The following is a 14,628-nucleotide window of genomic DNA, read 5'->3' as shown; positions in this document are numbered from 1 at the left end:
TCCAAATTCGAGAGTTCACACGTACCTTTCATCGATAAAAGTGAAGCGACTGTTAAAAAAATGATCTCCCCAAGAAGTTGAATCCACCATTTCACACACCTCCGAGGTGCAAAGCCAATCCTTTTATAACTTGGGCATTGTGGAGACACCATGAGGATCATGGGAATTGTAGTATGAAAGTAGATGCGCTTCCGATCAAGGCACTTGAAGGAAAGTGCTCAAAAGTTTCGCTCAGAAAAGTAACCGGTTTATGGTAAAGGGTGTAGCCTACAACAGAGAGATCGTGGTTGACTTCCCGGACAGAGTAAGTATAATGATTTTTTACATTAATAATCTGAAAAAGAAATGGCGGGAACGAACGTTGTAATCTTTATTTAGGTTATAAAAACGCAGTTTCATATAACGTTGTTCTTGTGTGAAACTCCGCAACAAAACAAAACGAGTCTAATAGTCCAGAGTTAATGCTACCTGTGGATATAGGCCAGCGGCGTTTGATATTTATATCTGTCTATTACTTGAGCTTGTTAAAGACAACTGTCGTCAACCTTTTAATGACAATCCGAGAATGTACAGCATAACAAGGTTGAGGTATAGCCTGGCACGAAGACGGATGAGGTTCGGCACATAGTGTTTTGGACGGTAGAACGTTTTTGTTTATTAATACAATAATTAACAACACACTTGATGAGTGCAGTATCCCGATGACCGTTATTACACAACCAGTAGAGCAGTAAGAGTTCGATAGCCTACGATTAATGGATATTGGGGTACATAATTAATTACAGTTGTAATGAATTATTAGACATTGGGGATATTAATTTACACACAAGAATACTTCAAAATCCAGCCTATTTCTAACTCAAACAGATAAGAGAAGTGGGTGAATGTATTTGTGTAAGTCATTCACCCCTTGAATCGCCAATTTACGTAGTTTTATAAGTTGTCAAAATGTTCATTGTCACACACGCTTGCGCGCGCACACACTTGCCTCTCGGCCTGACCTGTATGATTAAATCTACAATTTATGTTGGAATACAGTGACTTTACGCCTACGTAAAACAACAACAAAAGTTCGTTCAGCTTTTTATTTATTTTGTGTATGTACATTAGAAAAAATAATCGTAGGTATTATGTCATATGGGCGTGTAGCCAAACGTAAACAGTGCACAGTAGCCTACCAATATGTTATAATCTACACAAACATTTTAAAGAATCCATATTGACTGACCACAGGCCTTTGTGCTGGATGTTATGGTTCTCATTCATTTTTTATTTTCTGGGGAAAAACAGCCGTACGGTAGGTTTCCTTCCTCCGGCTAAAGACATTGGAATCCAGTCTGACAAGCAGGAGCCGTTCTCATCACCTCCTCCCCTTCCCGCTTTGGAAATCACAGTCACGGTAAAACGCATTAGGTGCAATCTTGCTACCTGACGTTATTGTCGCATTACTAGGCCTACCGACGTCACCTCCCCATCACGTACTCTGAATAAGGTGTCAAACATCGGAATTCGCTTATTCAAGCGGTCAAAGACCGCGACTATTTAAAAAGGTGTTGCCATTCCAGTTGGATGAGAACTCGTTATTGTGTGTCAGCGGTAAAGCTGCCTCCCTCAAGGTGACGCTGAGATTGAGAGCGGAATGGTGTGTGATTGCTTCCAGATGTCACAGATGTCTTTACGTGAGCACAGTAGCGCCCCCTGCCTTCCGGTGACGGCAGTGGCCTGGACCTCCAACGCCAGCAGTTGCCCAAATGATTTGACTCTGGTAGGCCACCGAGACTTGACAAGGTTTAATTTAGGTGAATTGTGAGATCTTTGTTAGCCAGTGCTGAACACTTGAACACTGATGAGCGTTAAGCCTCTTCTAATGTCTTAGCATCAGTGTAAAATTTGTTGATAAATCATCTCTCGTGCACTGAGTTTAATTTAAACCTTCCTTGTACTGAGTTTGGTGATAAAGCAGCTTTTATGTTTTAGGTCAATACGACAGAGGATGGAGCTACTGCTAATTTTGGGCGTGGATTTGGAAAGTCTGGGTATTACCTGTGCTACAGCATGGTCAGCACACACACACACAATCTGCACTCATAATTGATTTTACTATCAATGTAAATACTTTTATATAAAATATGGTGTTTTTTATGATTCTTGTAAAACTGATAAGATCTGACTCAGCTCATCCTTACTAAGAAAACATTGATATCAATCAATGTTCTCTTAGAAGAAAACAAGAAGGTGATTTGATTGCTTCTTCATAGTCCTTGGTGGCAGCGATAGAAAGACAAGCAGAAGTCAGTACAGGTTAACACACTCACCCCCTACCCTGCAGATGCAGCAGAGGTGAGCAGGCTGGTGAACAGTCTCTCTGTGTCCTTTAGAAAACGGGTGGAGGGATGGTGGTGTCTGACATGCAGGTGATCTCTGAGAAGGAGTCCACCCCTCACGGCTACTGCTATATACCTGAGTACCTGGAAGCCAGTGAGTGCATAAGAAACCACACGCACACACACACACTCACACACGCATACACACACACACACACATGCACACACACAGACACACACAGACACACACGCAAGCACAAATTACACTTGCATGACATTTTTGCTTACCCTTTTCTCTTACACTTTTATTAACAGTTCACTTAGCTTTGTGTTATGCTAATATTACTCTCACCAGCTTTATACTTTTCCTTGACGCTGTTCTTAAATATTAACTTTACACTCACATTAAACTTACACTAATTTACATTGCACCTTCTAGTGTTAAAACTACAACTACAATGTTTAAGTTACATTCAAATAACTTTACACTTGCACTTACATAATACATAGTTATTTCAAACTCAGTCTAATGGGATATTCACACAAACATTACACCATTATGTTTTAGCCAACTGTTCTGCCATTCCAAATGTATGGAAATGCACTATGCATTATGGTTACTAATGCTTAATATGGACTCTGTGTGTGTATATGTTGTGTGTGTGCATGTATGTACGTGTCTGGGTGTTTGTATGTGTTTGTGCATGCATTTATGTGTGGGTGTGCATGTGTGTGCGTGTGTGTCTGTGTTTATTTGTTTGTGCACATGTCTGTACATTTATGTGTGTCTGTTTGTGCAATTGTGTGTGTGTGTGTGCATGTGCATTTATGTGTATGTGTATGTATTTGTGTGTGTGTGTCTGGGTGCTGTGTGTCTGGGTGTTTGTGTGTGCGTGTGTGTGCGTGTGTGTTTTTGTGTGTGTGTGTGTGTGCATGCGTGCGTGTGTTTGTGTATGTGTGTGTATGTGTTTGTATGTGTGTGCGTGTGCGTGTGCGTGCGTGCGTGCATGTGTGTGTGTGTTTGTGTGTGCACGCAGAGGCCTCAGTGTGGAGGAAGAAGCGTGTGTGTGTGCTTATCGTACCACTGGGCACCGTGGAGACGGCTGTGCTGGACATCAAACTGACCACCAAGAGCAGAGTGGTGCTGCCATATTACACCTGCCTGGGGTGAGCCTCTTTCTCTCTCTCTCTCCTTCTCTCTCTCCCCTTCACCCTCACTGTCCTCTCTCTCTCTTTCCTCTTTCCATGTCTGTGTCTCTCCCTCTCTCATTCTCTAACCCCTTCACCCTCACTGTCCTCTCTCTCTCTCTGTGGCTGTCTCTCCCTCTCTCATTCTCTCTGTCCTTCACTTTCAATCTCCTCTCTCTCTCCTTCTCTCTCCATGTATGTGTCTCCCTCTCTCATTCTCTCTCTCACAATTTCTGTCAACCCCCCCCCCCCCCCCCAAACATGTTAGCTGTATTGGCGAAAGCCTGCATGTATTATATCAACAAACATTAAACTACTGAACAGTGGCTACATGACACTAAGGGGACATGTCATATTTGTGAATATCTGACACGCCTTTTTTTGGTTCCTGTGTCTAAACAGCTTGGTGATCTGAGCTAGTATCCTTCACCTCTCTGGCCATATCACTCTTACTATTTATTTTCACTGTCTTTACTGCCCTCTTGCTTTCAGCAAAAAAGAAAAAAAAGTGGTTTTCTCACAGCCAGTCAAATTTCAGATGACCTCATCTTTACTGGTGAAGCCACAAAAATTATGTCTATCATTGCACAACATGGCCACACATTACATGACCACTACATTACATTACAAGCATTTAACAGACACTCTTATCCAGAGCGACTTACACAATTATTATATACCATTTATATCGCATCCATTTAGAGAGTTGGTTGTATACTGAAGTAATACAAGTTACGTACCTTGCTCAAGGGTACAACGGCAGTGTCCTACTTGGGAATCGAACCTGCAGCCTTTAAATAACAAGACCAGTTCCTTACCCATTATACTACTCTATCAATCTTAGAATATGGCTATATCGCTGTGGCTGTGGTTCTGGAGCCCTCAGAGTATTTTTGGGGTTTATTGTTTTTAAAGTGCCTAATCTCTGGGAAAGCTATGAGCTCATGGGATACACAATTATTTTCTCCTCAAGCCTGCCTGCTTTTTGCATGCAGTGTTGGTTATTTATACTGTCTGTGTAGGATTTCAGTCCTCTTGTTTTATATATTTGTTTTTGTCTTGGGGGGAGGGGTGGGGGTGGTGTTTCTGATTTAACTAGATGAATAATAAATGAATCTCTCTTCACTCACTTTCTCCTCTCTTCTTCCTTTTACCCTCTCGTCTTTCTCACACCTTTATTTTCACAACAAATATAAAAAAACATGTTGCAAGAGAAAATTGTATAAAAATACTATACATGTACATGAATTACAGTGTGCATGGCACATGTTTTGGACGAAGACTTTTTTTGTGGATCTGGCTCCGTACTCAACAATTTTAGATTTGTAATCAAATGATTCACGTGTTTAACGTGCAGATTCTCAGCTTTTAAGTACATTTTTATACATTTTTGTTTCACCATGTAGAAATTGCAGCTCTGTTTGTAAATATTGTAAACAATAATATTGTAAATAATAGTAAGCATTACAATTTCAGAGCATTGTAATGTTTGGGAAAATGGCTTCACATGTGTTTCTGATTAGTCAGGTGTGTTCAGTTGCTTCCTTAGTGCGGGTATTAGAGAGCTTTCAGTATCTAGTCTTGATTCTAGGCTTTTGATTACCTTTGGAGTCTGCACATATGTGGCTGTCTGCACGTTCCTCTCAGGGAGGTTCATGGTTTTGTGATATGGTGCAAGAAGGGTGCGTTCTCAGGACCTCCACCTCAGATCAAACCCCGCAGTGTCAGCCTGGACATCCGGAAGCTCTCCCTTGAACAGCCTGAACCCCCAAAACACCCTCAAACCAGGTAATACAGCCTGCACCCCAAAACCCCTCTAACCCAGCTGATACAGTCTGTCCCCCAAAACATCTGTTACCCAGCTAATAGAACCTGTACCCAAAAACCATCCCCCTGACAAATAATATGGGCGGTTTGCCAAAACCATAAAGAAGCCCTCCTACTTGCTTCAGGTCACTCACACCCCCCTCTGCTTCTCGGGCAATGTTTGTGCTGGTCCCTCATATACCATCATTGCCCCCCCTCCCCCATCTGTGTCTCCATAGTAATGACCCTTTTACACCAGGACTGGGGAAACTGAGCCAGCGTCGTGGCAACCTCCACAAAAAAGATAATCTGGAGAATATCTCTGAAAACAGCCTCAACAGTCCTTCAGGTACACAGCCCCTGCACACACACACAAACACACACACACAGACACATGCGCTCAGACACACACACATGCACTAACACACACATGCACAGGCGCGCGTGCTCACACATATACACACGCGCAAACCCTCACACACGCACACACAGAGTACACTATCATCCTGAACCTGTATCCTCTCTCCCCAGCGATGGATGGGATCCCGTTCGCTCTGCATCCCAAGTTTGAGTCTCAGAACATCAGCTCGGTGAGGACAAAGACTACCCCGTACTTTAAATGTTCTTTAAGTGTTCTGTAAATGTTCTTAAAATGTTCTCACATGAAATGTGAAGAAACCACACTCCTAAAACATTACAAAATGGATATTTCCAGTTCGTTTAAATTTTTTTTTTTTAAAACACACACAGAACCAGAAAACAAAACAAATAAATGCATTTTGGTTAATTAAGTGCATGGACGGATGGTACGCCATTCTGTCCAGCACATTTCAGCTGAACTTTCTTAATTCCAACTGAAAGTAACAGGGAAAAATATAGTACTTTAGTGTATAGTACTCCTGTAACTCTCAAGTTACAGAAATAACTTGAGAGTTATTTCCGTGTCTGTAGCTGCCGTAGCACATTATGGGCTGTTTGGCTGTGTGAGAATAAACTGCTTAGCTTTGTGCAACTGCACAGCTCGGAGTGGTGAATTCCTTACACACTCTTCTATTGCTCCCTCTCCTTCTCTCTCTTGCTCTTGCTCTCTCTCTCCCTTGCTCTCCCTTTTGCTCTCAGGTGCCTTCAGACTCTCTGATCTTATGTATAAAGTCAGTGCAAGATATCGAGAGCGAGGTGAGTATGTGTCTGTGTCTCGTGCTAACATGATTGTGTGTGATATGTATGAGTGCTATCATCAGATGAGCGCTGGGGTGTGGTGGTGTGTGTGTGTGTGTGCACGTGTGTGTGTGTGCATGTGTGTGTACATACATGTGTGTGTTTGTGCATGTGCACGTGTGTGTGCGTGTGTGCATGTGTGTACATACGTGTGTGTGTGCATGTGCGCGTGTGTGCTGTGCGTGTGTGTGTGTGCATGTGTTTATGTGTGTGTGTGTGCACGTGTGTGTGTGTGCGTGTGTGTGTGCATGCGTTTATGTGTGTGTGTGTGCATGTATGTGTGTGTGTGTGTGTGTGTAAATCAGCGTTATGGCATGGTGTGTTTTAGGGTTTCCGGTAATTAATGTGTCGTTGTGCATTCCCATACCCAGTTTTTTGTGATGGTTGTGTTTTGACACTGTTCTGTTGTTGTGTGTCTACAGTGTGACGGTAGTGTGTTATTTACACTGCATTGGTAGTGAATTGTATTGCTCCATTAGTGTATTGCTAGTGTATTGTATTATGTGTACCAGTGCATTGGTAACGTATTGACATTGTTGTTGGTTTGTGTTTTTGTGTCAGTATAACTACGCCTTTTCAGTGGAGGAAAATGCTGCTAAACCAGACCCTCCCAGAACATCCCTCGCCTCGTCCTCTGCCACACCCCCTGCACTCCCCGCTCGCCCAAAGTAAGTGGGTGTCTGGCTGGACCCTGGATCAGTTTTTGGGACAGAGAGAGTACCTGGGACTGAAAATCCAACTTCCCCCTAAGAACTCCAAGAACTTTGACCTCTCCTGAGCCTGGTGCTCACATATACACAGAGTACGCACACACACGCACACATACACATGCGCAAACACACACATACACACACGTGCACATGCACACACACACACACGCACAGCACACACACCCCACATTTACATTTACAATACCAAATTAGTGCAATGGTCAGGATGTCCCAATAGCTTTCCTTACTGACAAGATATTAGCCACAAATAATAGCTTATGCGGCATTATTCTTATCCCAATGAGAATACATAAAACATGCATTTGTGTTCCTGGGGAAAATAGCCAGATGTATTATACGAAAAAAGGTTATTTGCATGTGCTGTGAGTGAACAGTGCATTGGAAATTTTTCATGGAACTTCTATCTGAATGAGACCAATTGCTGCTAGTGACAATACACAGAGAGAAGATAATTTGGAGTCTAGTCAGCCAACCCCCAGATCTCTACCCCAAACACTACATATTTACCTGAGCCCTCAAACCTCCACCCCCTAACCCCACCCACACACCTGTCATCAAAGCTTCATCAAGAGAGAGGATGTTGAGACCCACTGAATGAATATATAAAGGAGATGCATTACCAACATTTTTAGACATTATTTGAAAAAGTAAATAAATAAAATAAATAAAAACATTTTATTGAATGCCATACCTGTGTTAGTTCTGCAGATGCAGACTGGGGCTCAAGAATCCTGACTGGGTTCTAGAGTTGTGAGTCTTCACCCAAAGGAATATTCCTTTGCTAATATTTATTTTGTTAATAAAATATTCTACATAATGGGAACAACACATTGCTTTAAGTGTTTATTTTTGGTAAAGTTGATGTACTGTATGTATATTAAAAAAAACAGGAAAGTACAATTTTTGTGTCATTGTGAGAAGTCATAACCGAGATATCACATGTAAGATTTTCTTATGAAAGCTTTATCTTATCTAGACCTGTTGAGTGAAACAAGGGCCATGTCCTAATCGGCACAATTGCCTTCTATTAAGTATACAAATTGAGAGCAAAGTTGACGTCAGAAAAGTCTTGCTTCGTACTACACCTGACAGGACCATCCATATTTGGACATATAAATCAATCATAATCTGCGATATTTAGCATTTTGGAGTTGTGTATTCATATTAAAACTGTAAACTACAGCCAACATTCCATAGCATTTTGGCGGATCTGACTTCGTGGCGCAACGGTAGCGCGTCTGACTCCAGATCAGAAGGTTGCGTGTTCAAATCACGTCGAGGTCAAAAAACTTTTTTTTTTTTTTTTTTTTTTTCCCCCGAATCCAAGAATTATGGAGCTCAAGCCATTGTCCCTTAATTTAGGAAGTAGATATGGACACGTAGTGTTCCAGAAGCTTGCATATGTAGGCCTGCAGTATTCCCTCTGTTGAGAATGTAGCCTCTATTTTTCGTCTAGTGCATCCACAGAGAGAGCCATCGGATTAATTTGGTCTCTAAATAATCTGCCCTGCGGAACACACCCCCGATTTCTACGGCATCATGCAGGAATGGAGACGCTTTTTTCCTAGCTGATTGGTCAAAGGGCGATGTTTTTGTATGGTTTAATTCTATAGCCTGATCCTGCCCCTCACCTGGGTAGCCGTGCCCTGTAAATTACCATGGCGATATAACTTATTTCAGAGATAAAGTTCTGATATAGTTTAAAACTATTTCTGCTACAAATGGTGCCTTGAAAGCGTGATCAAATTTTTTTTTTGAGTACACTACATTTAGAGAAAACTTTGACTATATTTTTATACTCAAGCTTTGTACTCATCAAGAGTATACTTTCCTACTGTTGAGGATACAAGTTGCATACAACTTTTTTACTCAGGCCATGGATGTGTTACCCTTACTACTTTCTACAAATATCTACAAATGCATTTTGACCAGTCATAATTACAATGTTACTAGTCATAATAATAATAATTTAAATGGAGATATCTGGAATTCACGTTTTAGATAGTCAAAACTGAATTGTAGATATATTTAATTGGAGTTCCATAGAACTTATTAGCTAAGTCTTACTAGTCAAAATGTAATTAGAGATATCTTAAATTAGCGTTTTGACTAGTCATAAATGCATTACAGATATCTGTAATGTGGATCCGGACACGCTATTAAATGTTAAAAGGGCTTGCCATAGTGGATATTCCTCATTCATCTTTCACAGGAGCGCCAATGTTTTCGCACGCACAGGCACACTTCCGGGTGCAAGGTTGACTGAGGGCGTGCTTTCCTGTCTAAGGTCCAATATGGCGGCGTCCATTATGAGAAGATTATATTTAACGCTATGCGTTTCTGGGACCCCTAGGGTGCATGTTCCGAATAAATACGGTTTGCACTACAGAATCGTGGACAGAGAATATAGAAGCGCTTACAGGCTCATCAAACTTAACTTCTCTCCCAGACTTAACTATGGCAGCAAGGCGGAGATTTACACACAGGTAAAATGATCTATCAATAGCTCCTCAACGTAAAGTTCCTGCAAAAACAGCACACCGTCTTTAGCTCAACTTTCTAGCCAGATCCCAGTTAATAAATCTTTGATTGATGTTGATATTTTTCTACGCAGGACGGGCAGATACACATTCCAGTTGGTAAGTAGCTAGCTTTCTGATTATGTTGGGTGTTGATATCTTATTAATAGGCAACAGTTGGCTACTTAAGGTATTGCTATTCTTACTATAAAGGAAATCCTAAAGAGGGCCCACTTCTTGTCTTGGTGCAGCAAAGTAACTTGGCTAACAGCATACCTGCTATCCAAATTAGGATGCTCACGTATGTCTTCTGTGCCTTGTTCAGATCGCTTGACAATATCGTACAGTCGGAGTAGCGGGCCTGGCGGTCAGCACGTTAATAAAGGTGACAGCGTTTTTACTTTCTCTAACATCGTTATTTTGATATGGTTACATTCAAGAAATACCTGGGACTATTTTTCAAGCCAGTTATATTACAGTAATGCTAGTTTGCAACACTGAAATAAACAGTATTGAAAGCAATTATAGCTGTTGTTAAGTGCTCTTCGACTTGTTCGCCGCATGTAATTCACATTATCAATGAAGTATAACCGCACGTATAACTTAAGCACACGCATACCTTTAGCTTGATTTCTTTTCCTCAGTGAACACAAAAGTAGAGATCCGGTTCCACGTTCAGTCAGCTGACTGGATTCCGGAAGAGGCGCGAAACAAGATCCTTCAAAGAGTACGTGTTTAAGTTACCAAAGTTCTAGAGAAAATGTCATAAACCTTAGATATTTACTCTTGACATTTCACAGCATTTCTTCAATAGCACCTACATAGAATTAGGGAAATGTATGCTCAGTCATGCTTCTGAAGCACTATTCTACCACACGTGATAATTACATTTTTCTCCTCTCATGGTCAACTAAGAACAAAACCCGGATAAACAAAGCAGGAGAGTTGATGGTAACATCAGAAGTTAGCCGGAGTCAGCAAAGGAACCTAGAGGACTGCTTGCAGAAAATCAGCGACATTATTGCAGAGGCCAGCCAGAAGCCACGTGAGCCAACTGCAGAAGATGTTGCTCTTAGGCGTGCCAGGTAAATTTACATCTCCTCTGAGCCAAAATGGGAACCATGAAATTATTTATACATTTCTACTGTAATCTAATGTGGGACCGCAACAGCTGGAATAACCTCACCAAGGTAGAGTTTTGCCACATAATTTTCGTACACATGGCAATGATCACATGCAGGTAAGGAGAGGCAGATGAATGGAAAAAGAAACATGATGTTACATGTGATTGTGTGAGGTAAAAGTAGCAGGTGCTGTGCCTAATATCATTTAATGTTTCCAAAGTTTGATGTGGTAGCGTTAGTTTCAAGTATACAAAGTGTCAGTTCATCACATAGAAAACTTTCATACCACTGAAATTTCAGTGATACGCAAGTTTTCTATATGATTCTCTGATACATGTGATTGTGTTACTACTGAGTTCCTATTTTTCTTTTGTTCAGACTGGAAAAAAGGAAAAGGGAGATCTTGAAACAGAAAAAGATTAACTCTGCACTAAAGCAGAGTAGAAGGGTTGATTTTGATTGAGAAGAACTGCTCCCAGCTTGATGACACACAACCAGGACTGTGATTTGACAGTGAATTACTTGTAATTGTCATTCTTTGCTTCTTTCTCCTTTCCTGAAAGAATTTTACTCTGTAAATAAATCTACTTTATTTGTGTGAATTATGACTGTTAAAATATTGCTTTCTTTGCCAGCTGAAAAATTATATGTGTGTTTTTTTAAGGTTTAATGCTCACTCTGACACACACAAAAGGAACAAACAGTACATGGTCTGGTGATACCAACATATCTCAGATCTGTTTTTGAGGAATTATCATGAGACCTAACATGCAGGTGAACATGAAAAAAAGAGAATGGTGTCTATCAAACAACCTGTCTGGTTATTGAGTGCAGGAGAGTCTGCTTCCCGAAAACCAAACGCCTGGTCCTAGTTCCATTTTAACATTCACTTCTTTACAGTCGCGCACTCTGCCTCGTCAATTTTTTACCAAGCAATTTTGCCATCCCTGTAGTAACGTGAACAGGTAACGTGACCCCATGATGAAATTGTTATTTGCTTTTAATGTGTTTGCTATTATTATGGTGTTCTGTGGGGCAACTGTGGTTGATGCTCTAGAACTGTTGCATAGTATAGTAACCATAGACTAATACAATTAAGTTCCTTGGACTGAGAGTAATTCCCAGTTAAATTGACATGAGTTGAATATAAATAAAGTTGCATCATGTACTGCCCCTGCACAGTATTGTGAGACAATGAAAACTAGGATAGGTTTCTTTTATGATATGATGCTTTTATGTTTCATTTTTTGGCATATTAAAAGAAATGGACCCAGCTAGTGGCCTTAAAAAAATAGTTGACACAGTAACAGGTGATACAGATGAAAATGATCGATCAGTATAATAAAGGAAGAAATAAAAATGTAGCTAGCTATAGGTTATTTCTAGGACATTTTATTTTCTTAGTGTGAGCAATGCTATTTGATTAGCTATGTGACAAAAAAATGGCCAGAGCTCATTCCAGATAGCTAGTTACAAAGGATAATTCAGAGAACTTAAAAGGCATAAAAACTGCTGAATTAATATATTAAACTCATATAAAACAAGCAATTTATAATGCCAGAGAAAATACACTTAAACGTTATAAATATATTTACCTTGTTGCGCCTGATGTAAATTAAGAGCAGTTCCTCAGATTATATCGTTCACCGGTTTAAATTACGGTAGACAATCTAATCTGAAGCTAGCTAGTTACCTTAGTTAATACCTGTCAGCTTCAAACAAGGTAGCCAACTAGCTAGCTAAAACATTGTTAAAATTAATATTTCTTTACATTTGGTAACGTTACCGTACTTATCCGTAGCTAGACAGCTAGCAAGGTAAATTCGCTCGTCGTAACTTTTTCCCAATTACCATTAAGTGAAATTTGCGGCTATCTAATACCGACGCAGGAAAACAAAACAGCGATTTACCTCATTCAAGATTCGCACGTCTTTCAGCCCGAGACATTCGAGCAAGCGATTGGTTAATTCTTAGTAAATTCTTGGTAGATATACGCGTCTTGATTGGCTAGTGCCTTCAATCCTGGTAGAAATTTGGTAGCGAACGGGGATTTGATTGTATCTCACTACCAAGAATTACAGAGACCCCTTCTGACCTCGGACCTCGATTTGGCGGGACCATAGACTGTATAAAAATAGTGCTGCAGCAACGCAAAACTTCTAATTTTGCAAAGTTTGCTCTGGTTTGTTGGAGTACACATGATTTAATTTGAATTCAGTTAGTATACGCATAATGATTGAGTAACAAACCAAAGTATAAACATTTTTTCAATTAAATATATTTCATTTTTTTTTTTTTTTTAAACAGCCTTGCAATATGCCATTTTAAGAGCAAAATGCAGCATGTACAGTGTTTCAGGGCACTTATAGACCAATGTCACTGGAGTGAAAAAAACATTCTTGGGTTTTTGAAGAAAAAAAAAAAAAAAAATTAGCAGAGGATGGTTTCGATCCATCGACCTCTGGGTTATGGGCCCAGCACGCTTCCGCTGCGCCACTCTGCTGTGTTCAAATCGCCTGTATACATCTATATTACACCCTATATTACACGGTATACACCCATATTCGATACCTGTGTTCACATGGTTTATACTTGATTACTCATACGAAAGAAAACAACCACACCGCCACGCCTATATCTCCACCTGCAACGGACATAATACGAGACATAAATAATAATTCAGGCTATTGCTTTTCGAAGCATCTTAGGTCGGCTACGAATATCCCTGCATTTTAGCCTATACCGTCTCTTCGCCCCACATACTTAAAAGACACGTAGTCAACAGCAGCACACGAATGTTCATTTAAGAACATTCCAATCATATACTATATTTGTGATCTTACACTTTTAAAGGTTTATGTTAGCTAACTCGCTAGTTACGTGAGCTAGATCATCGAAAGCATTTAAATATAATGCTATATTAGTAACTAATATCCTATTTTAAGTAAAATGTGCGGTAGAGAATAAAAACGTATGATTTGTAGGATAAACAAAAAACGACCACGAAGGGACTCGAACCCTCAATCTTCTGATCCGAAGTCAGACGCCTTATCCATTAGGCCACGCGGTCTACCTTAAAACGTCTGCAGTTTCAGAGATAATAAGCTATGTGAACTATTAGCTAAAATCTTTTTCGTGTAAAGCTTTCATTTCAACGTTCTAAACGGTTCTACAAAGTCTTGTTCATTTAACATATCGTACCAACTAGCAAGCTCAGCTGTCTGCACCTAGTAATGTTATAGAGTTAATGTTATGAAACAGTCTACGCAATGTAACGTTTGGCAATAAAACTTAGTCACTAAGTCACTAGTCTAATAACGTTAGTTAATAAGTCAAACTTAGTCACTAGTCTAAAGTTAGTAACTTAAATATATTCACTTACGAATCATGTGTAAGAAAGTTCGGCAAAGAGTGATTGTAGGCTATTTGCCGAACGTTAGCTTGTTTTGGCAGTCTATATACAATTGAAAGCGCACAAGCTGTGTTGCCAACATTATCGTTTTATTTTGCCAGTAGTTTAATTTTTTTGTACCAAAACTTGTTAATGTCCGTATGTTTGGAGACTTGTTAGCTACCTTCATAGCTAATGCAGCTACAAACTACAAAGTGAACTAACGTACCAGTAACTTGTACGTATGCATGTGCCAAAGTTTAAATCACGTGATAGCGTTTTATCCAACAAGGATCTGACCGGAAGCGGAAGGCAACAGGTTTTGCA

At 40.2% G+C, this 14,628-nt stretch overlaps 2 protein-coding genes and 2 non-coding genes across 5 annotated transcripts; 3 read left to right on the top strand and 1 right to left on the bottom strand.

Moving 5' to 3' along the window:
• Window positions 1–8,095, top strand: LOC118221259 (multivesicular body subunit 12A-like). Of its 2 annotated transcripts, none has more exons than XM_035406152.1 (10): window positions 1–304; window positions 1,670–1,765; window positions 1,978–2,058; window positions 2,379–2,478; window positions 3,362–3,491; window positions 5,160–5,300; window positions 5,558–5,667; window positions 5,850–5,908; window positions 6,438–6,494; window positions 7,098–8,095. In XM_035406152.1, exons 1-10 carry the CDS (start codon window positions 251–253, stop codon window positions 7,206–7,208), a joined length of 939 nt encoding a protein of 312 aa, XP_035262043.1. In that variant the 5' UTR covers window positions 1–250; the 3' UTR covers window positions 7,209–8,095. The 2 variants fall into 2 exon arrangements, with proteins under 2 accessions (XP_035262043.1, XP_035262042.1); XM_035406151.1 differs by having other exon boundaries at window positions 1,661–1,765.
• Window positions 8,096–8,479: 384 nt separating this feature from the next.
• On the top strand, window positions 8,480–8,551 carry trnaw-cca. Its single transcript has one exon. It is a non-coding gene; the product is annotated as a tRNA-Trp (tRNA).
• Window positions 8,552–9,502: 951 nt separating this feature from the next.
• mrpl58 (mitochondrial ribosomal protein L58) lies at window positions 9,503–11,512 on the top strand. The gene is made up of 6 exons (XM_035403149.1): window positions 9,503–9,753; window positions 9,882–9,906; window positions 10,112–10,171; window positions 10,431–10,513; window positions 10,702–10,871; window positions 11,289–11,512. The coding sequence occupies exons 1-6, from the start codon at window positions 9,562–9,564 to the stop codon at window positions 11,371–11,373; spliced, it is 615 nt and encodes a 204-aa protein (XP_035259040.1). The 5' UTR covers window positions 9,503–9,561; the 3' UTR covers window positions 11,374–11,512.
• Window positions 11,513–13,907: 2,395 nt separating this feature from the next.
• Window positions 13,908–13,980, bottom strand: trnar-ucg. Its single transcript has one exon. It is a non-coding gene; the product is annotated as a tRNA-Arg (tRNA).
• Between the last annotated feature and the right edge of the window lie 648 nt (window positions 13,981–14,628).

The sequence above is a fragment of the Anguilla anguilla genome, chromosome 2 (genome assembly GCF_013347855.1).
Source record: "Anguilla anguilla isolate fAngAng1 chromosome 2, fAngAng1.pri, whole genome shotgun sequence".
Taxonomy (NCBI): domain Eukaryota; kingdom Metazoa; phylum Chordata; class Actinopteri; order Anguilliformes; family Anguillidae; genus Anguilla; species Anguilla anguilla.
This window is presented reverse-complemented; position numbering and strand designations above follow the sequence as displayed.

Coding starts and splice junctions, on each gene's coding strand:
- mrpl58 (XM_035403149.1), top strand. CDS start 9,562: ATGGCGGCGTCCATTATGAGAAGATTATATTTAACGCTATGCGTTTCT. Junction 10,514..10,701: donor GAAACAAGATCCTTCAAAGA/GTACGTGTTTAA, acceptor TGGTCAACTAAG/AACAAAACCCGGATAAACAA. Junction 10,872..11,288: donor GTTGCTCTTAGGCGTGCCAG/GTAAATTTACAT, acceptor TCTTTTGTTCAG/ACTGGAAAAAAGGAAAAGGG.
- LOC118221259 (XM_035406151.1), top strand. CDS start 251: ATGGTAAAGGGTGTAGCCTACAACAGAGAGATCGTGGTTGACTTCCCG. Junction 305..1,660: donor TGGTTGACTTCCCGGACAGA/GTAAGTATAATG, acceptor GATTGCTTCCAG/ATGTCACAGATGTCTTTACG. Junction 5,301..5,557: donor CCAAAACACCCTCAAACCAG/GTAATACAGCCT, acceptor GTGTCTCCATAG/TAATGACCCTTTTACACCAG.